This window comes from Rhinolophus sinicus, linkage group LG10, assembly GCF_036562045.2.
Source record: "Rhinolophus sinicus isolate RSC01 linkage group LG10, ASM3656204v1, whole genome shotgun sequence".
In the NCBI taxonomy this organism is placed as follows: domain Eukaryota; kingdom Metazoa; phylum Chordata; class Mammalia; order Chiroptera; family Rhinolophidae; genus Rhinolophus; species Rhinolophus sinicus.
Genome location: NC_133759.1, coordinates 83,230,275 through 83,252,057, shown reverse-complemented (window position 1 = coordinate 83,252,057; position 21,783 = coordinate 83,230,275). Strand labels below are relative to the sequence as shown.

Sequence of the window (21,783 nt, the reverse complement as noted above, 5' to 3'; positions counted from 1 at the left end):
TATGCAAAGTCACCAATGTTTAACATCCCCTCTCCAGACTGACACAAAAGAACCAGCATTCAGCAAATAGTCAGCATTATATTATACTCTTTGCTACCACTGAAATTCAAGCATCTATATTGGCCATGGTTAAAATCAACTCTTTGGTGAACCAAAGATACACAGTTGAAAAATACCACAACTTTTGTCGTGCCGTGACAGCTACAGCATTATTATTTTAAGCATTCATTAATAAATAAAACTTTGCTTGCACTTTAGATTGTTTTTCCTTTCTGAGGTGTTGATGCACCCAGATAAATGGGCTTCTCTTAAAATTCTAACTCATTCACTGATCAAAATGTCTGGGTATGTTGAATAATGATCTAAATGTGTATTTAGCACTTAACAGTGTACCAGAGCTATTCTAAGGCCTTTATGTGCATTATTCCACTTAAGTTCCACTCAACCCTGGGTGGTACTATTAGTTTTCATATTACAAAGGAGGAAACTGAGGCACGAAAAATTTGAATAACTTGTCCAAGGCTACAGAGCTTGTAAGTGTAAGGCTGAACCCCAGCAATCTGCAGTTGGTGTCTGCACATCTGTCTTTCAAGCTCTCCAGCCTCCAAAGCTGAAAGAACGGAGTTCTCACCTGGGATCTGACACCTCCTTCCTTCCTCAGAGGATGAGGGGCCCCCTGGCTATCTTCAGTTGCTCTAGCACTTCCCATCGTCCCTCCTGCTTCTGGGCCTTCTGCCACTGAACCCCACCTGGCTGAGTCTGTATTCTGCAGATCTGAGCTGCAGAGAAACTTTTCCAGGGCACCCAACTCAGGTTACGGCCCCTCTCCTTCGCTCTCTGTACTCTCTAAGGCACTACTGCTGTTAACTGTAATTAAATCATTCTTTGATCATTTATTTGTTTAATGTCTATCTCCCTACTTTACTATAAACAAGTGCTGTTCCACAATTTCTATGTAGGTGGGAGCAAGTAATCTGTTTGGGTTGGGGGCTTGGCTTTGTGTGCTTACTACCTGACAAAAGGCTAAAAAATGTCAATTGAATATAGAAATGAATGAGGGAAAGCACATCCCGGCCCTATCCCCACTGTGGTGTCACCATTTGACTGTAAGCTCCATGAGGGCAACAATAGTATCCATTCCTCTTATCACTGTAACCCCAACACCTGACACTGTGCCTGACATACAGGAAGAGCATAATAATTTTCTGTGGAATTGATAAATAATTAAAACAGTGCCTCTGACTTCCTATCTGGAAAAGAGCAAGAAGACCCAGAACACAGCTTTTTAAAGCAATATTACAGAGAAAAACTTGCTCAGCATAGGTCTGGAACACAGTAAATGCTCATAAATGTCTATTATTGAATTGGAATTTCTGCCTCTCCTCACTCCCACTAACTCAGCTCCCACTAACTCAGCTCCCAGGTGCTGGCCAGGCCAGGAGCTTAAGATAAGAGGGCAAAGCCCAGAACTGAACCCACTCCACTCTCCTGGCCAGAATCTGGTGCGGGTGAAGACACTTACACTGAAGTTGGGGTGAAAAGACTGTAATTAGCCTGGGCAGGAATGCAAGATTGTTCAGATTTCCTTCTAGTAGAAAAGTTATATCGGGTGCTCACTTTGGCAATAAACTAAAATGAGAACGATACAGAGAAGATTAGTATGGCCCCTGCACAAAGACGACGCGCAAATTCACAAAGCGTTCCATATTTTTGAGTACAACATAAGGAATATAGTCAATGGTATAGTAACAGCTATACACGATGTCAGAGGGGTATTAGATGTCCGGGGGAGGGGGGAGGGCGGGGAGCACTTTGTGATGGTTGTAAATGTCTAACTATTACATTACTTTGCACTCCTGAAACTAATTTTTAAAAAGTTTATTAGAACTGAAAATGCTGGGGAAAAAAAAGAAAGAAAGAAAAGTTATACCGGGAAGAGACTGAGCAGTTTTGGAATGAACAAAGTCAGATGAAGTAGGGAAAAAAAAACCTCAGCACAGGCCTACTCACTGCCCAATCCAAAAGCATGCGGTGTCTTCAACCTCTTAAGGAAAAACTGCTTTGCATTCCTCTACCATCTTTCACTCTGTCCCCTCACCCACTGGGTTGTGCGCTGCTGAAGAGGTTTACAACACAAATCAGAGTGTGTCACAACCCGGCTTCAAACCCTTACGAGGATAATATCTGAACTCCTCACGGGGCCAGCTTCAACCTTGTTCATCAAGCTGTGGTCACAGAGGCCTCTGGTCAGCACCTCGATGTCAGGCATGTCCCCACACAGGGCCTTCACCCAGGCTCCCTCTGCCTGACATGTCTCCTCTCTCAGGCTCACTCCTTCTCAGTCATAAGGACTCAACTCACAATCACAAGCCCCCTCTCAGGAAGATACTCCTTGATGCCCAAATTAAAATCAGGTCCTTCCAGGCTCCCCAGACCTTCTGATCCTGTTTACTCCCCCCCCCCCCCCCCCCACGCTTATCGTGCCTCACATCTCAAGTCTGTCTGTCTCTCCAAAAGACTGTGAGCTCCACAAGGGCAGGGAGGGCTGTCAGTCTCTCACCACTGAGTCCTCAGTCAGGGCAGGCCCCAGTACAGAATACATGAATGAATGAATGAACGAATGAATGAATGAATTTGTCATCACATGCTTGAAACCTCTTCTCTCTTTAGGTTCCAAGTAGGAACAGAATATGGTCCCCAGTGCCCGCCCAAACACTGAATCACACTGTGCTCAGGCATCAGAGGCTTCTCCCAGTTCAGCACTGGGGTTGCTGCTATCTTCTCACCATCCCACCAGGGCTGGGGTCTCCTTACCTTCTCCTGCAGGAAAGCTGAGAAAAGACCAGGAATGGAAGGAACACTAATAAAGTAAACAGGACAGTGAGTTCCCCCACCTCGCTCCCCAACCCCTCCGCACCCTGATTTTCTTCCATAGTTTACAAAGGACTTATTATTCCTATTCTTTTAATTGTATAAGTAAGCTCTGACTGGAAAATTACAGTTTCAACTTTACTTGTTCAACGTGCTTAAATGACTTGTAAGAAACAGGTTTTTTAATTTGTGATGCTGAAAGGGGTCAGAGCAAAGAAGAAATAATGGAGTTGCAAAGATTTAGAAAATCAGCACTACAATGTACTAGATGTTCCATTTACCAGGTACAGGACCGTGCCCTCAATTTCTTTATCTGACAAATAGGAATAATGATATTGAAATTTAATACCTGTCAAGGGAAGTCCTGAACTGTAAAATACTCTTATTGTCTTCAGAGTTTTCCTCAGGCTTTAAGGAAGGTCTTGGCCTTAAAAGACTGAGTTCCCCTAGAGAAGGCCTGTTCTGCCCCCCAGGAGCTGAGTAAACCAATCACACTGTAAAGGTAAGTATGGAGAAGGCATTTTAGACTGGGACTCGGTGACCTTGGGTTCTGGTCTGGGTTTGCAAAACGCCCCTCGGCTGACTGTCTCCCGAGCCCCAGCCCCAGCCCCAGGCCAAGGCCAGATCTCCGTCCTGGGCTGGAACCCTGTCATCGGCTCCTCTGACAAGAGCCAAGTACAGTCCTATGGTGGTGTAGTTAGAAAAAGATAGCCTCGCAACCTCCCGGTGAAGCCAGAACACCGGCAGGACAAAACTTACAGGGGATTCAGGCCCTGGCCCAGCTTTTATCCCTGCATCAAAGCCACCCCCTACCCCCAATTCCCCGGAGGCTACTGCCTCCACGGTTCCTGGGCGGAGCTGGGCCTGCTGCGAGGGCTCCCGACTTTCCCTGAGTCAGGCCTAACGGTGGGGCCTTTCTTTTCACCGGCCAGAGCTGATACGCTCCCCCTGCCCGCCCCGCCCCCCCCCCCATCATTAACTGCAAAGAAAGGATCCCCGGCCATTTCCATTTCCTCTGCGGCTCTAGAGCCTGTTATTTAATCCCGTGGCCACCCCGGCAGCATCCTCTGAGCGGCCGGCTCCACCCATCCACCTGGCCAATTCTCTGCCGCTCCCGCTTCTCCCGAGGGGAGCTGGAGGGGTGGTTGGGGAAAAGCGCCTACAGCAGCAAAGAGCCGAGGCCTTCGGTGCTTCAGGCCCTCATCCCGTGAGGGCTGGGAAACGCACCGGCGTGGACAGGGTAGCTAGAGCTGGTCAAGGCAGCAAAGGGCGGACAGACGCCGGGGTACTGCGGACATTACACTGGGGGTGGGGAAGGGGTTTGCTGCGGGGCAAAAGCCAGGTCTCCTCTAGAGTAGCCAGCATCGCCCTGGAGGATACGGGAGCCGGAAGAGGCCTCGGCCCTGTCGCTGTCCACACCCAAGAAATGGGGGGAGGGGTGGTCTGCACTCACTCAAGGGAGACTCAGCATCAGGAAAGGAACCAGATTCACTCAGCAACCCCCACGCCACCCTTCTTTGATATGGACGTTTGACGTTGTCTTGATTTTTGGTAAACGCAGCTTCAAGACCCCTCGCCCCCGACGCTCCTAGTCTAGAGAAAGAGAAGGCCCCCAGCAGGGGTCTTGCAGTTCCCCCGCCCCCACGAATGCCTGCGGCGAGTAAAGATCCCTAGATTTACGTGTGTCGTCTCCCTGCCCGCTCTCGGCCTAGGATCCAGAGGCCGCATGCCCCCTCCCTCCGCCCCCAGCGACACTGACGGTTCTTGCCCAGGCCCGCAGTGGCGTGAAGGTGGCCTTTACCTCCTTTCGCAGGCTGGGAGGGGGTACAGCCCGCGCAGCTGAGCCAGCTGCAGCAGTCGCCGCCGCCCTCCATTCATTTAAAAAAAAAAAGAAGGCAACAACAACCTCCACCCCTCTTTGTAAAAGAACGACGGCCCCTGGAGGAGCGAGAGCCAGCCCCAGCAATCACGGGTTAAGTTCTTTTCCGGCCCCCCATTCATAAAAAAAAAAAATTTATGAGTGCGGCGCATGCGCGCGCAGGGTCTCTTGTGCCCACCCATTCATAGAATCGCGAGCGGCGCGCGTGCGCACTAGAGCTCCCTTCCCTCCCATTCATAAAAAAGCCATTTTCCCAGGCAGTGGTTGCAACATCGCCGCGGAGGCAGCGAGAGAAGCTGACAGCGCGGAGCTGGCGCTGCGGAGCGCAGGAAGCTGTGTGGGTTCCTCCCGCCGGCGTCTGCGAAGACAGCGGCGTCTGACCCACTTGGGTTCGGGGATTTGCACAGACGTGGAGCAATGCTCGTGACTCTGAGGCTCCTCAAAGTAAGTCCCTGGCCGGTCTCAGGGTCCGAAACTGTCCCCCTCCGAGCTGCGACGCGACTCCCCTTCGGGCTGGGGCAAATGGTGCGCTATTTCTAGGCGCTCCTCGGTGTTTCTTCCCTCTCCCTGCGCCTCCTTGAGCCGCTGCGGTGCGCCGCAGCTCCGGGACGCGCTGGGCTGGGTCGGCACGGCGCCGGGGGTGTCCATAGCCTGCCACCGGCGTTTCCGACCCCTGGGCATTGCCAAGCCCGGCTTCCCCGCTGTCTGCAACTCGGAAAGCCCAGTGCGTGCCCCGGGAGTTTGCCTCTGTCCTGGCTTCTTTCCTTCTCCTGCCACCACCCGCCTCGGGCTCTGGGCTCCGTCAGGAGCCAACTCTTGGGTCCGGCGGGTGCCCTCGCCCTGGGCGGCTCGCCCACCCCGGGCTCGGTGCCCACAGTGCCAGCTCTGCCATAGATCTTCCTAGCCCGCCGCAGCGGCCTATGCTCGACGTGGGTTTTTCTTTCCCCTTCGGAGCCGTGACGAACTGGCTTTTCTACCCTTCTGCCTACCCCCTCGATGGTCAGCGCCGGGCTGGCCCGGGACTGGGCATTTCTGCTCTCTGGCAGGCGGTTTCTGGCCGTCTGACCTTTGCTCTGCTGCCGCATTTTATGCTGTGCAACTGCCTTGCAGTTGTCTTTACCTTCCTCGGCCTCTGCAGGGCCTGAGGCTTCTCGGCCTCCTCGTGCCTCTCTATCCCCAGGCACAGAGCTGTGCCAGGCTTTGAGGCCCCGGGGCCGCGCTGGGGCTGTGGTGGGGGCTGAAGGTGCGTTTACATAACGCCGGGCTTGTGGGAGGTGGAGGAAGAGGTTGCGTGCGTAGGAGAGATAAGGCTCCTGCTTCCCCTCCTTCCTTCTTGGGGGTACCAGGCTTGACAGCACCCGAGAAAAGAGAAGGATAGAGACGGTACGTTCTGAAAAATCTGAATCGCCAAGGCCACGGGGGCCATGAAAGGGGGGGCGAGGGCGGATTTGGCCAGCCAAGGCAGCTGGAGCTTGGCTCCATCACTGGGGCCAGGGCTGTGCCCAGTTCCCCCTCTATGCAGACGATCAAAAAGCATTTAGACAGTAGCTGCTGTTGTGCAAGAAGGCGGTTTCTCAGTTCTATTTGATTGGGGGCTGGGGGTTTTGGGCAGAGGAGGGAAGAGAGGCAGAAAATGGTTGCGTGTCTTGGTGGGCTGAGCGATGGACGGGAGAAGCGTACTGGGTTGGAGGAGCTGGATGGTGGGGAGAGGGAAGAGCTGCTGGCTGCCTCTTTCACCAGCTGCTGGATGGGCATCCATATTGCCAGGCCTGGGTGAGGGCAGGAGCCTGCCTTCTGGCTTATGCAGGCTTTGGGAGCCCTCAGTATGGTTTGTGTTGAATGGAAAGGTGTGGGTTCAGTGGGGTGGCCAGATCTAATGGGGACGACCTCTTTCCTGGCTGCGAATCAGTGGTATGATTCTCTCCAGTATGGGGAGGGGCAGGAAGAAGTACATGTCTGTCTGGTTAGCTGACCAAGGCTCACCCATCTTTCTGATGAGGCTCCGAGATACAAAGCTAGAAGGAGAAGGCCCAGAGCATTTAGGAAATGTGGCCTTATCAATCACTTAATAAGCTCGCTCTGGCCTGAGGCCCTACCCATATTGCACTGGTGATTTCACAGTGTTTAGAGTTCTCTGGGTCATCACACAAATGGAGCATAAACCTCTGAAATTTTCAGCTTTTCCCCCCTTCATGTGTGAGTGTGGGGTGGAATAGGAAAGGAAGGGCTGCAGTTGCACCCCCCCACCCACCACCCACTTTCTCTTAGCAGACGAGTGGTAAAGAAGTTGTAGACTCGTCCAGTGTGAAATTAATTTCCTCTTTCCCAGCCCATGGGAGGGTGTTCATTTGCCAAGAGGTGCCAGGCGAATCTTAATGTGAGCAGTGCACACACTGACCAACTGAGCTGCGTGGCCAGTACCAGGTAGGGAGCATTTTGGTGGCAGATTTCTGATACCTTGATGGACAAATGTTGGTCAGCTGGGGTGAGGAAGACATTAAAGACATCTCTTGGTTATCTTCCTTTTTAGATTCTGAACTCAGGAGTCATTTCCCTTTTTGTGGAGTGTAAATGCTCTCCTCATTCCCACGACCTTTTCCAGATTACCCTCTGAAATGGCAATGTCTCCTTAAAGCTCTGGTTGGGCTTGGTGGGAGGAGACGGGACACAGAAAGATTCCTGGCTAAAGCTGGGCAGAGGCTGGGGGCTTGGTGATTATTTGGAGCTTGCAGATGTCAGTTTTGTTTTCAGCCATCTAGAATAGGTGAAGAGATGAGGCTGTTTGGAATTCTGCCATCTGTCCAGTTCTGCTCAGTTCAAATTCTTTACTTCCCACTCTGGTAAACCTAACATTGCCACTGCCCAGAGGTTTGGCTGATTTTAATAACAAATGAAGGGAGCCTTTCAGTGCAAAATTTGAAAGTCAGTGGTTTACAAAATTAAGACGGGACACCCATTAACCCTCCAGAACTAGTCCTCAGGGGTGCTGCTCTGGGGTTTAATACTTTAGGATCACTTGTGGGGACTTCTCTTCCAGTTCTTGTTGCTAAAACTCCCTTGGTGTGACATTTTCTGGCCCCGACAAGCATTTTTCTTCCCTCAGGCCATCTCGAGGGGTAGGGCCCAGGTGTTGATATCAAGGGGGTGTAGAAAGGAGCCGCCTCCTTTTTCTTCAGAGAAGTTCAGCGTTCTTAGAGAGTTGTGGCATTTTAATTTGTATATAAACCCAAAGTGCCTGTCATCTGGTCCCTCCTGAGGTGGAAGTTCCTTGAGAAAAAACCTTGGGGAAGGATTTTTGCACAAACCTCTGGATGTAGTTGAAAATTTTTGCACAAACCTCTGGATGTAGTTGAAAATTTGGATTTGAAATGTAGACATGACCGTGTTTTTAAGGAAAGAGAATGGCAAGAGTGAAGGTTCTATCTCATGGCCAACCTGGATCTTCCCCATAGAAGGGAAAGCAGTGACTCATTGGAATATATGTTTGCTCTTTCCAAAGAGCCAGAGAAAGAAGGTGATGAAGAGCAACGTCCTGAAAACTGTTTTACTCCTTCCAGACCAAGCGAGGAGTGGGGTCAGAGCTGATGGTGATTAGGAAACCTGCTAAGGTCAGGCCCTAGTCTCCCCTTTTGCAGAATAGGGAGAACCCTAGGGACTGGGGCTGTGCTCCTTGTTCCGCGTGGGCACCTAGTCGGAGGCCCTGGCTATACGGGTACTCCTTTCTACACAGGAGGTGTGGGAGCACTGCATGAGGTAAGAGGTGGCATATTCTTGGGGTCCGGGGCCACCCTGCAGATCCGGACAGCTGACAAGGCTGGGGATGTATCCGGGACATGTGTCTGGGCTTAAAAAGCTCCACCGTTCAGCTGTGGTCACGATTGTTCTTTCCAAGGACAGTCAGTGGAGGAAGCAAGGGCACTGGGGAGGACGCACAGATGTGTTGGATCTAGTGGAGGAGGGAAGGGGCCCGTCTGGGGCAGGTGGCCATTTGCAGAAGAAGAGTGGTTTCCCTTGTCTCCCCCGTCAGCTAATCTTTCTTTTTCTGGTGGGCGGAAGGGGGAGTCATTTCCTGCCCCATCCCAGGAGTAAGCTAAAATCTATTATAAGTTCATTTGTTCCTGGAGGGTGGTGAGATAGATACAAGGATCTTGGTGTCAGGGAGAGGGGGTTCTCCTGTGGGGGTCTCGGTTTCTGGTCCCCCCCCCCAACTTTGATGTGGGCCAATTGTTTCAGTGTGAACAGGCTTCTTCTAGCCCCATTCTTCTCTCACTCTTGACTTCTAATCCCTCTTTAAGGGGATCTGAGCAGATAACAATTATGGGGGTAATACCCTGAAGCCGAAATTTGAAGCCAGTGAGACTACCCAGAGCCAAAGTACAAGGAGACCTCTCCTACATCCTCTGGGCCCTGGGGCTCGGAGCACAGCTGATTGGTTGTGGAAGAGGAAGAGAAGAAGATTGGGAAGTGATAACTGGTGATGGGACAGAGTGATGAAAAGCAGCTGTTTTCTTTTGTGATCTCCAACAGATTATGGGGAGAGGTGAGCTCCCTAGTGCTGGCGCTGGAGTGGGAGGTGGTAGGGAGGAGTACAGACTCTCAGACAAATCCAGCTGCCTAAATGCTTCATTCTCCTACTGGGGCCATTCTCAGCAGAGATGCAGAGATTGCCTTCCTCACTAGGGTGTAAGGAAGGCAAGTCCTTGGCTTCCTGCCCCCTCCTCTTTAAAGCCGTTTTGAAGCAATCAGTCCTTGTTTGGTTGGAGCTTAATTGACTAATCTGGGATGTTGTCACAAAGAGCCAAGTGGTAGGATAGGGGGATACTAGTGGTGGGCAATCTCTCTGGCAGCCTAGAGACCTTTCTTGCTGAGCTGTGAAAGGGTTAAACAACCATCCCCTAAAGAACCTGCTGAGACTGAATGGGGCAGTGCAGAAACTGCCCATTCATTCTTAGCCTCTTGCCAGTTTGTCATGAGCTGACCTGCAGTTTTCAAAGCACAACTGTCTGGTTTTCCTAGTATTTCCCAACTCCTCTCCTCAGGGTAAGTCAAGGGGAAAGGAAAGGGTGGGTGGGTGGCCTGGACATTTAACATGTCCCTTGATTCTTTTCAGCCATCCCATACGGAGCAGTCCAATGCTCATCCCCACCCGACAGGTACAAATGCAGTTTCAGGCTCACAGGGGGCCAAGCTGCAAGTACAGGTCTGTGTGCGCTGGGCTTTCCAGGGTCTTGCAGATTCAGTATTCTAGGACTCTCTTTTGGCTTCCTCCAACACTGGCTCCTCCTTCCCTTCCCCTTCCCCACAGACCAGAAAGCCCCATCCATGAAGAAGCCCTAGGGACCCTTAAGTTCAGCTTTATAGGTGGGAGGAGAGAGGGGATTCCCTCCCACTCCAGGGTTTTCCTCTTAGGAACTGCTTTGTGGTGAGGTCTTACAAGTGGGACCCATTCAAACTTTAAGAAAACTGAAAATGAAAACACTTAGTAAATTGGGAGGAGGGGCGGGGGGGGGTGGACAGGCGGTGAGGTGACAGAAGGGATAGCAAAGAAAATGGAATTGGAAATGAAGATAACTTGAGCTCTAAGCCTTCCTTTAATGACAGATTTCAAACCCCCGTCTCTGCTCTCCACACTGAAAATTCCCCTAACTGGGGGCCAGTCTCCTGTCAGCCCTGCCTGGCTTCATTTCCCTGCTGGTTTGGTTAAGAGCCTGAAAATAGCCTGACGCGGTTCCTGAGGGCTGGTGGCAAACTAGGGAGACTGGTGTCGTTCATGGCTATGAAAGTGACGGACACTTTGATGCCTTTCCATGAATAACCAGAAGTTATTGTAAGTCAGGGCTGCAGGGCTGAGACTGCAAACTCTGGAGCTCCTGCTACTGGGTTTGAACGCATCCCTGATCCCTTGCCAGCTCTGTGACCCTTTGTTCTTCCTTTTTTTTCCCTCTCCAAAATGGGTGCTATCCTCCACAGAGATGGTGAGGATTACGTGAGAAAATCACGGAGGGCTTAGCACAGAGCCTAACACCAAGAAATGTTTCATAAATATTAGCTGCTTCTATAATTATTATTTATTATTATTAGAAGGTTGGAGTGGAGAGAAAGTTTTCTTTCCTCATACTAATCCATAAGACCGCCACCTAAAACTCCATAGAGGTGCTTCTCCGGCTAAGTGGAGTGCTGGCTTTGTTTCTCTGTCCACAGTCTTCCAAATTGGCCATCAGTCTTCCAAACAGCCTAAATGAGGCAAAGCCTGCTCTCTCCTATTTATATTATAAATCTCTTCCTTCCTTGCAGGGGAAGCAGAGTACATATTAAACTGCACTTAAGTTCAGCAGCCGTTGCTTAGACTGGAGAGTGGGTGTGTCCCAGGGAGCAGAGATTAGAGATTGATCTTCGAAGCCAATTGAGGATTGGATTTTTTTTTTTCTTTTGAGACATCATTTAGCTGTGCTGAGGGGTTATCACACTGGCTGCTCGGAAGTTGTTTTTCTTTGTCAGCCAAATGAATTCAGCCCTCCTGTGGAGGGTCTCTGCTAATGGGGAGGTGAGGCCATGAGGCCTGAGAAGATTTGAGCAGTACAGCTTTGAGCCAGCTGAGCTGGTTGGCCAAGGAGGAATCCTGATCTGGGTTATGACAGGGAAGATGGAGTTTATTTTTTCAAGTCAAGATTTTTTGTTTTGTTTTTGTTTTCATTTTTATTTTAATTTCATTTTTCAATTATAGTTGACATATAACATTATATTGGTTTCAGGTATACAACATGGTGATTAGATATGTATGTACCTTATAAAGTAATCACCCTGGTAAGTCTAGTAGCCATCTGACATCACACAGTTATTACAATATTATTGACTACATTCCCTATGCTGTACTTTACATCCCTGTGAGTATTTCGTAACTGCCAATTTGTACTTCTTAATCCCTTTCACCTTTTTCCCCCATCCCCCAGCCCCCTCCCATCTGGCAACCATCAATTTGTTCTCTGAATCTACAAGTTTGTTTCTGTTTTGCCTATTCATTTTTGGGTGTTTTTTTTTTTTTTTTAGATTCCACATACAAGTGAAATCATATGGTACTTGTCTTTGTCTGACTTACTTCACTTAGCACAACACCCACTAGGTCCATCCATGTTGTCGCACATGGTAAGATTTCATTCTTTTTTATGGCTGAGTAATCATGGCACAGATGTGCCACTTTATCCATTTGTCTATCGATGGACACTTAGGTTGCCTCCATATCTTGACTGTTGTAAACAATGCTGCAATGAACATGGGGTGCATATGTCTTTTTGAATTAGTGTTTTGGATTTCAGGGAAGATGCATTTTAGAATATGCCTGCTGGAGCCATGCTGGATGCAGCCTGTCCCGAGAGCTGAGTCATCATGGACCAAGCTCTCATTCCCGTGTCTGGCCCCAACTGCAGACCCAGATGTTGACAGCTGCCTCTGGAGGGTGATGGAGACCTTCTAATACCAATTTCTCCATTGCCTGTAGCTGCTGCTCCCACCACGGTGTCCTGGTGGGACTTTTCCCATGTATCTGCCTTCTGATTCCAGGACCTGTTAAAATCTCTGAGCATTGCTCATGCCTCTTGCTTGATCCATAGAAAACGTGGCTGTTCTTAGAGAACTCCAGGAACAGAATTGGGGAAAGGAGAATGGGTCATCGGGTTGGGGCAAGTCCCAATCTTGGTCCTAAGAGACAAGAGTCCAACAACATGGGGCAATGCAGCCTTTAAACTGCTACTGACATTTTGTTGGCAATACCCTGAGTATTTGTGACCTGAGTTTCTAGAATAAGGGAATTGTGTTGTCTTTGTCCAGGGTGGAGATTCTGGCTAAGGCACCTCTTGGCTGGCGCCAGAGAGTCTTATCCTGTGCTTCTGTCAGCATTTCCCATTCTTTTGCCTAGTCACCCCTTTTCCTCCAGGTAAAGGACCTGGGGGCTCTTAACCCTCTTCTGTTGACTCCAAACCCATTTATTCTAGAAGCAGGGCTTTGGAAGCCCTGCAAAATGTAAGTGGGCTGAGGTAGCACTCTCTGAAGTTCCTCCCCTATGGCCAGCATGATCCTTGGAAAAACTCCTCGTAAGTGCTTACTTGACATTCCTCCATCTAGCCCTGACCACAGGAGGCTGCCTTGGCGAATGACAGCAAATGACTGCTTCTTGGTGACAGACCCACCACTGGGAAGGAAGCCTCCCATTTGAAGATGATGCTCTTTTCATCTGAAGGGAATGTAGAAACAGGAGGCAGGCGCTGCCCCTAGGCATACTTTCTCCAAGATGGGAAAAACCATGCACAGAAATACTAGCATCTTTTAAGCAGGTAGGGCGATGAATGCAAAGCCAGTAGTTCATGCCCTGTGCAAATGGGAAATATCAGTTGACTGAGCACTGAACCTTGTAGAAAAGACTTAATGCTTTTTGCATTTGACAATGTAGGTGATATACAGATGAGAATCCTGTGAATAAATTCCCTTTTATCCCCTTCATGAACTTTGTATCCAGAGCAGTTCTTCATTTCGGACAGGCTGGAAAGCATCTAACAATGTAACCATTTCTGATCAAACTGTTGTTTCAAGTAAGGGAAATATGATACTGAGTTGCTTTGAATACCTTTCATTTTTTTCCTCTTCACTCTTTACTATAGACATTGATAAGTATGAATGAGTCACCTGAGTGAGAGGTCATTCTCCTGTGATTGGAATATTGGGATGGGCCGACTCTGTCCCAAGTCTGGATCGGTATGAAGTTAACTGGAAGAAGAAACGAGTCTACACACCCTTCTAAAGCATCACCTTTGAGAGAAGATGAATCAAATGGCTGAGGCCCAGGGTCTCAGCTCTTCTAATTAGAACATCATTAGCATCTTGAAAAAGCATTTACCAAAACCCTCACCCATAACACATTAATACAATGGCCTTTTTTCTCCAGACGGTTATCTTCCCTTTCTATGATACACCCTGTTCCGTCCCCCACCCCCACCCCCTAGTAGAATCTTCCCAGAGTCTAATCTTTCTCTTGGATTCCAAATCGTGTCCCCTTGGGCAGAGGTCTTGGCCTTCTGCTGCTATTTCTTTAAATTGATCTCCAGCCGAATTCCGAATGTAAAGGTCAGCAGGCAAGGAAATGGCACTTCTAATAGAAAACAATGTGCACTTTCTAAATCTGAACCAAGCCGTTTCCGCTCTTTGATTTAAGTGACTTCCTGGGGTTCCGTGTCAGGCACTGCAGTTGAATCTCTGGCCTGATTCCAACTTAAAATTGCACTCTCTCGGTGAAATTAGAAACTGATCCAGGGTTGGCTTAGCTATTCTAGTAAATAGCATTTAGGCTGAATGTTCAGCTCAGCACTTGGAAATGGGCGATGTGAGTGCCCCTCAAGAGGATTTCCCATCCAAGTTGTCAGAAGCACACCTACAGGGGTTATTAGCCACTGGAGGTTGCGGCTCTTAGAAGTGCTGGTAATAAGTTAATATCCTGGACGTGAAGGCATCAGATACAGCCCTTCCTTCTCTTGTGACTATCTGAAATAAAGGCTTTTGTTTATCCAGTTGATAAACGCCATGGGAGCACACAAGGGCTGCCTCTCCGAGTCACCACATCCTCAGCACTCAGCACAATGCTTGGCGTGTAATGCTTATTAGTGCTCAGGAAATCGAAACTGTTGCTCTCTGGGATGGTGATTAATGACTGAGCACTTGCTGTGTCTGCCAAGCAAAGTGCTAGGTACTGGATATGCATTTTCTCTCTTAATCCTCACAAGAACCCATTTTACAGTTGACAGAACTAAAGCATAGAGGTTAATAAACCTTATCCACAGCAACACAGAGAGGAGAATTTAAACTTGGTTCTGATTCCAGAGCCTGCCTGTGTTGGTCACCATGGGGCTATCTCTCTAAAGGAGCATGTTCCACGGGGATTATAAAAATGAACTTGGACAGCCCAGGGTTGAGTCCTGGTTCTGCTACAGATAGTTTTGTGTGACCTTGGACAAGTGACTTTGAACGTTAGTTTTCTATAACTGGAAAAGGGATAATAATAGAAGGTACGTTTTAGGGTTATTGTGAAGAGTCAGTGACTTAATATTTATGGTGCTTAAGAGAGCGGCTGGCATATATTAAGTGCTAAATAAGTGTTATTTCTACCACTTAACTATTATTACGGTCGTTATTAAACATCGAAGCCTCAGTGCTGGAGAGTCCACCAAGGGAAACCAGTTCCCGTTTCATTTGGGCTCCCAAGGACCTGATGGGGGTGGGGGTGTTAACAGGCCAAACACTGATGCCTGGAATCCATTCTCTCTTCCTTTTCCCCACCCCCCAGGGCCCCTAGAAGCCTGTTTCTCAGCGCAGTCCAGGACCTCCAGCCCCATGGAGCCCCCGATCCCACAGAGCGTCCCCTTGACTCCCAGCTCACTCATGGTGCAGCCCCTTCTTGACAGCCGAATGCCCCACAGCCGGCTCCAACACCCACTCACCATCCTTCCCATCGACCAGATGAAGACTAGCCATGTGGAGAACGACTACATAGACAACCCTGGCCTGGCACCCCCCACCGGCCCTAAGCGGACCCGGGGTGGGGCCCCGGAGCTGGCCCCCATGCCTGCCCGCTGTGACCAGGACGTCACCCACCACTGGATCTCCTTCAGTGGGCGCCCCAGCTCTGTGAGCAGCAGCAGCAGCACGTCCTCTGACCAGCGGCTCTTAGACCACATGGCACCACCGCCCGTGGCGGACCAGGCCTCCCCGAGGGCTGTGCGTATCCAGCCCAAGGCTGTCCACTGCAAGCCGCTGGACCTCAAGGGCCCAGGAGTCCCACCAGAGCTGGACAAGCACTTCCTGCTGTGCGAGGCCTGTGGGAAGTGCAAGTGCAAGGACTGCGCGTCCCCCCGGACGTTGCCCTCCTGCTGGGTCTGCAACCAGGAGTGCCTGTGCTCGGCGCAGACCCTGGTCAACTACGCCACCTGCATGTGCCTGGTGCAGGGGGTCTTCTACCACTGCACCAACGAGGACGATGAGGGCTCGTGTGCTGACCACCCCTGCTCCTGCTCCCGCTCAAACTGCTGCGCCCGCTGGTCCTTCATGGGTGCCCTCTCCCTGGTGCTGCCCTGCCTGCTGTGCTACCTGCCCGCCACCGGCTGCGTGAAGCTGGCCCAGCGCGGCTACGACCGCCTACGCCGCCCTGGTTGCCGCTGCAAGCACACGAACAGCGTCATTTGCAAGGCCACCGCCAGCGACGCCAAGGCCTGCAGACCCGACAAGCCTTTCTGACACTTTGGGTTGAAGCCCCCGCGCTCCCCCTGGAAACTTGGATCCCTTCCGAAGCCCGAGAAGACCGCAGCGAGGCCAGAGGCTTTCGTGTCCTGAGGCTGACCTTGTCTGTCTGCCCACGCCCAGCCCCAGCTTCTAGAGACACAGAGACCCCCATCACCCACCCTCTTCCCCAGAAGGATGAAGAAGCACTTTGGGTTTTTTTCAGGGTCCTGGAACTTTGTGTCAGACAGACAGTGGCAGGGGCGTGGTGCGGTGTGGGGGGATTTTTTTCAGAAGACGGAACACAGATGTGGCCACATATCCGGAAGTTGCAGCTGCTTGAATGCCTTCCCAGTTCTCCCGCCTCTCTCCCTCCCCCCCACCCCCCTCCATTCTCTTTGGCTGCCTGGGAGGAACCATTAACTGAGTGGCCAGGGGACCTTCGAAGAAGCCCCTTGGAGTCTTGACGTCTATACTTCTCCTCCTCCCCTTCCTCCCCCACAGTGGGATATCTCGGGGAAGGTGTAGTAGAACCTGGCTGTCCCTGTTGTACATACTCGGGAGCCCCTGAGAACAGGACGGCCCGGGTGCTAGCCCAGGCCTCCTTCCTCGCTCTGTCTCCGCAGCCACAGATGGATTTAGGAGCCACTACACAGAGCATCTCTCCCTTCTGGCTCTATCACTAATTCTTGGGGTGTTCCACTTACAGCACCGTGCTCCAGTTCTTATTGAGTCACAGGCTCACCTGCCTGCTACGTGTCCCAAGTTCTCTCTACCCAGATCCTTTTCAGAAACTATGGGTGGAGAAGCCCAGGGCGGCAAATGCGAGACCAAATATCATTTTGCCAATGAGTCTGAGGCTGTGGTCTCTGGATCCAGTCATTACGTTTTTATAGAATAATTAAACCAGATGCTAACGGTGTTTTAGAAAACAATAATAAAACACTTGCTTCCTTTTGGGCCACCCCCCAGGAAGGGCTGATTTCAAAATCTGGGGGGCGAGCAACCTCAAGGAAACAACCCCCCTCCCCACCAAGAAGAGGATTTTAACAGCAAAGAAGAGAGGCAGCACCTCCCGTTGGCAGAGTGACAGTGGAGCCGAGCTGGGTGTGGGTTTCTTCTCTTCTGATTCTGCTTCTTGCTGTCATAGCCTTTTATGTACAGTGATGTGTCTGTATCTTTAATGTAAATAGACAGATGATGAAAAAAGAGTCTATTTTAGTGCTAGAAAGCCCTGACGGGGGAGTCGGAAGAGCGTGGGTAGGGAAAACATTCCCCAGGGACTTCTTGGGGTTGAGCCCCGCTTCTGTGTGTGGCCGCACCACCCCGTCCCGACAGCCCCAAAGACGTAGCAACTCTTTCTCTCAAGGTGCTAAAGGACTCAGAAAGTGCAGCACGTCCAGTGGGTAGGTACTTGTTGCATGCAAACGCTGTAGTGTGTCTGGTCCTCCCCAGCTATTCTGCGGGGCTTTTGCTTCATGTGGTATTTTGTGTCGTCTCCCCAACCCCCCGAGGAGAGGAAGTGGCTTGGGTCAGAAAAGCCTCCCCAGGTGAAACTGGAAGTGCATTAGGTAGAGCGTTTGGAGCATTTCCAGTGTGTTCTGTAGGAACAGAACTGTCTCCAGAAAGGAGGCAAGGAGGCAGGTGGCTGTGATTGGCATGCATCCAGTGCTTCTCAAGGACTTTTCTTTTCCCCCCTTCTCGAAGACTAGTAGTAACATCTTATGATTTAGAATAAGTTAATTGTAACCATAGGTATTTATTGATTGGAGGAGAGGAGGGGAGGGTCTTATTATGTTAGGCTTTATTTATGTAACACTAGCTAGCTTGTAAAAGGCAAATATGAAATATTGCATCTGCATTTTCTAAGGCTGATTCACGTAGCTACCCTTGCCACAGTCGTGATGGATGTTCTTGCACAAACGGAGAGAATGGTAGGAAAAAACACATTCAGCCAACCACTTATACTAATTGAATGTATCAGACGTGTACTGAAGGGACTTGGCGATGTCTTCCTCAGAATAGGTGTGCCGAGGTCAACCCCCAAACGAGAGGGCACGTGTCCGCTCTTGGAGAGGCCTCGGAACTTTTCCCAGAGCCTCTCCCTCAGATGTCTCCATGGGAAACTTGACCCAGTGGCAAGTTGCACTTTGGTGATGGTGTTCTACACGCCCATTCTGTGGAGAACTGTTATACATAAGCTGTGTATACATACACACACACACACCTACCCCACCGACCCCCTCTCTACAGACCCTGTTTCTGGCAAACAGCCTCCTGAACCCTGACTTTTTGTGTACATAGTTGTAAACACGGACGTCTCTGGGTTTTAGTTTTCTGTTTTCTTTTTTTTCCCTCCCCCGTTTTGGCTTGTTCTTTTTAGTTTGCATTTAACCTGCTAAATGGATGTCGGCAGAACTCGTGTCCCATGTGCTCGGTGGTGAAGGGAAGGAGTGGAACAGCTTGGTTTCTCCCAGCTCCTTTGCATAGCAGGCCCTCAGCATGTTTTTCTCGGCTTCTTGGCAAAACAAAAGAAAACTGGCTTGCCCGTGGACCCCGGGGGCCAGCCCAGGGCCACTGAGGGACCAAGCTCTCAGAAAGACAACACATTTCTATGGCTGCTTCTGGATGGTTGTGTTTTCTGTCACCAACGGCTTGCTTGGCTGGATTAGACCTCATCTTTACCTTTTTTGAAAAGTGCCAGCTAGTTTCCACTTCTGGTCAACCTGGAGTGGGTGGTGGTTCTACCAGGAATTGGGGGTGGGGCCCACAAGCCTGGGTCCAGGACACTTGTCCTAGGGGACCCTGGTTGCTCCCCTCTCGGGGATGGGTTTTTGAAGGCCCAACACTCCAGCAAGCACCCTGAGAACTGGGTCTAGGAGAGCAAAGCCCTCCCAGATAGATGACGGGGCATAACAAGGTATCACCACCCCTGGCTGGAAGGAGGTGGAGACCAGTCCCTGCTGTTGATGTGGGCCCTTTCATAGCTGACAGAGACGGAAGACCTTCGTGTGACACATCTGGTTCTTTCAGCATTGCTGGAGTCTCCGTGGGTCCCCAGTGTACATCGAGTGAGACCCAGTTAGATAATGACTTGTCCAAGGTTGCACAACATGGAAAGTAAAGTGTTGGTTGGGACCAGCACCCAGATTCCGTCACCTCAAAGCTTCATGTTCTCCCATGCTGCCCCAGGAGATGTCTGACGGGGTGTGGGCAGCACAACTTGCACTGTACAATTCGGTTCACTAGGGCATCCCGCAAGCTTCACCGGCCTTCTGGTTCATGCCTTCTGAAAGTATTTTCATGCCCTCTGCTTACTGTGACAGTTGATGACAATTCTTGCGCTGCCATTTGTTTGCTGTGGGTAACTCCATGTGGTGTCTTATCTTGCTTTCTCTTCTCACTGCCCCACAGTTTGGTTTTGTGTTAGAAAAGCTGTTCAAGGTTCCCATTCCACCACATTCTTACTTCATTTTCCCTCTTCACTGTAGTCCCTTCACACCCCCACAACAAAAGTTACCACAGAAGGTTCCCTTTGTATAGAATATTTATTTTGAAGCTCTATTTTAATAGTATTTATTTTAGAAAGTCTACTATTGTAAGAGTTCTTCTGTTTGTGAAGAAAAAAACAAGTTAAAACTGAATGTACTGATCTAGAAATATATATATAAATATATATTGTTAAATATACCCAGGACTGCTGTGTCTCGTGTTTGTGTCTTAATGCTCCTGATATCCTCACCCAGAAAGGCCCCACGTTTGTCACTCACCAAATGGAAATGTGTACCGAAGCTCTGGCAGGACAAAGGGGCAGGGCCCCTGGACTGGGGCAGCCCCTTGCCCTGCTTCTATGATAACTGGAGGAAAGCCTCACTTTCTTATAAAGCTGAACCCTGCCAGGTGCTGCTAAACCCTCCGGCAAGCCCTCTCTTACACAGGTGTGTACTGGTAACATATGGACAACAAAACTCAAACTGGGAAGTGGTAGAGGTGGGGAATTGTCACCTGCCCTGCCCAGTTTACAAAAATTCTGCAGCTTTTATGCCCTGGTGTCCCCAAAACAGATTTTCATGCACATACATGCTTCAAAAAGGCAAACACAAAAGCCTCTGGTGTTTTTGTTTTCAATAGATTGGTGGATATTACACAAAACCAGTTCCTTTGACCTGTAAAGACTTCCATCCATTGAATGACTTGCCTTTGCCCTTTTAATGCACCTTCCATCTGCTTCCCCAACACCCCCCCTCCCCACCAAATACACTCAAACTTGGTAGAGACTCTGGCCACTTATCAGTTTATGTAGCTGGGGAACTTTTTCATTACTTTTAATTCATATGCCAATCACAATGAGTTAGACTTGTATTTTGAACATGTGAACACATGCCTCTTGTTTTCTGAAAGAAAAGGAATTGAGCAATAATTAAAGATTTTCTTTCTGGGCTGTCCCGGTGGCTCAGGTGGTCGGAGCGCGGTGCTCCTAACGCAGAGGTGGCTGGTTTGATTCCCACATGGGCCAGTGAGCTGCGCCCTCTACAGCTAAGATTGTGAACAACAGCCCTCCCTGGAGCTGGGCTACCATGTGCTGCCATGAGTGGCCGGCAGCCAGCGTGAGTGGCCGGCAACAAGCGTGAGCTATTGTGTGCTGCTGTGGGCTACCATGTGCTGCCATCAGTGGCCAGTGGCCAGTGTGAGTGGCCAACAGCCAGCGGGAGCTGCTGTGAGCGGCCCACCAACGACTGGTGAACGACTGCCTCAGCCAGAAGGAGCACAAGGCTCAAAACCAGCATGGGCCAGGGAGCTGTCCTACACAACTAGACTGAGAAACAACGGCTTGAAACGGAATGGGAGGGGGAGGGGGAAGAAAGGGGGAATTTTTTTTTTTTTTCTGTTACCCATAAGTGGGGGCAGACAATTAACAAAGATGAGGGTCAGGGGGGTGGAAGGAGAGATGAGATCAGGAGCCCTGGGTCCATTTACTGGTTTCTCTGGAGTCACCAATGATGGTGTCTTTCAATTCTTTGGGAAATCTTTGGGCTCCTCTGTGAGATATCCAAGCCCATTCCAAGGATCGCCTTGGTCACTGCTCAAGAAAGCACAAAGGATATTTTTCCTCAACTTGGTCTTGTCTGCTATACAACTTTAAGAATAAAGGTAGGCTCCGCCCCTCCCTCTTGCCCACCCTTGTGACCTTGTCCCATTCCCACTGGAGGGACAAAGGGTAATTAGTGCTTCACTGTCTTCCTCCACTGTGGAGGTAAGTAACTGGATGCTTTTCTTTTTAATTCTCTCAGTCCCAGTTACAGGTATCCCCTGCCTTTTGAAAGTCACTTCACGCCACTTTGTAAACAGTTCCTGTTTTGGCTAACCGAAAGAAAGCTGAAGAGGATTTTCGCTTTTGCGTAAATAGCGTTCAGCATTTGTTTTGCAGTGAGCGGCTGGGCTACAGAAGCAGCGTGCACAGCGTGCACCACAAGCAGCGAGAGTGGCATCGCCAAGCTCCTTCCCTGAAAACTACACTCGGCATCTCAATATCCAGCCGCCATAGCTTTGAACTGAGAGCATCTGCTTCGTTTCGGTCTCGTGCATCCCTTAGTAAGATGCACCCGAAAGTAACCGAAAAGCCTAAGAGCGCGTAGGAGTGTTACACTTGGCGTAAAACTGGATGTAATTAAGCATATTTGGTTAGTTTTTGCATCTGAGAACACTCAAAAAGTTTTCCGTATAAATTAATGGTAATTGCTTCTTCACTGTCTGCCATTGTAGCTAACGGAAGGATT

The 21,783-nt window shown here is 49.9% G+C and overlaps 1 protein-coding gene, 1 long non-coding RNA gene and 1 other non-coding gene across 6 annotated transcripts in view; 2 read left to right on the top strand and 1 right to left on the bottom strand.

Annotated features, from left to right (window-relative positions):
• Window positions 1–4,860, bottom strand: part of LOC109451119 (uncharacterized) — a 39,759-nt gene extending 34,899 nt beyond the window's left edge. Inside the window, exon 1 of one of the 2 annotated variants that reach the window (XR_012489807.1) lies at window positions 4,673–4,860. This is a non-coding gene — a long non-coding RNA (uncharacterized LOC109451119). The remainder of the gene's footprint in view (window positions 1–4,672) is intronic. The other variant, XR_002137919.2, reaches the window with a different exon arrangement.
• LOC141567409 (U6 spliceosomal RNA) lies at window positions 1,611–1,712 on the top strand. The gene has a single exon (XR_012489992.1). It is a non-coding gene; the product is annotated as a U6 spliceosomal RNA (small nuclear RNA).
• Window positions 4,861–5,014: 154 nt separating the features above from the next.
• SPRY4 (sprouty RTK signaling antagonist 4) lies at window positions 5,015–19,696 on the top strand. Of its 3 annotated transcripts, XM_074313710.1 has the most exons (3): window positions 5,015–5,194; window positions 11,798–11,893; window positions 15,078–19,696. In XM_074313710.1, exon 3 carries the CDS (start codon window positions 15,125–15,127, stop codon window positions 16,022–16,024), a length of 900 nt encoding a protein of 299 aa, XP_074169811.1. In that variant the 5' UTR covers window positions 5,015–5,194; window positions 11,798–11,893; window positions 15,078–15,124; the 3' UTR covers window positions 16,025–19,696. The 3 variants fall into 3 exon arrangements, with proteins under 3 accessions (XP_074169811.1, XP_019594666.1, XP_019594667.1); XM_019739107.2 differs by lacking the exon at window positions 11,798–11,893 and having other exon boundaries at window positions 5,016–5,194; XM_019739108.2 differs by lacking the exons at window positions 5,015–5,194; window positions 11,798–11,893 and adding an exon at window positions 5,295–6,133.
• The last annotated feature ends 2,087 nt before the right edge of the window (window positions 19,697–21,783 follow it).

Bases quoted from the DNA above. Each gene is read 5' to 3' on its own strand.
- SPRY4 (XM_074313710.1), top strand. From the start codon at position 15,125: ATGGAGCCCCCGATCCCACAGAGCGTCCCCTTGACTCCCAGCTCACTC.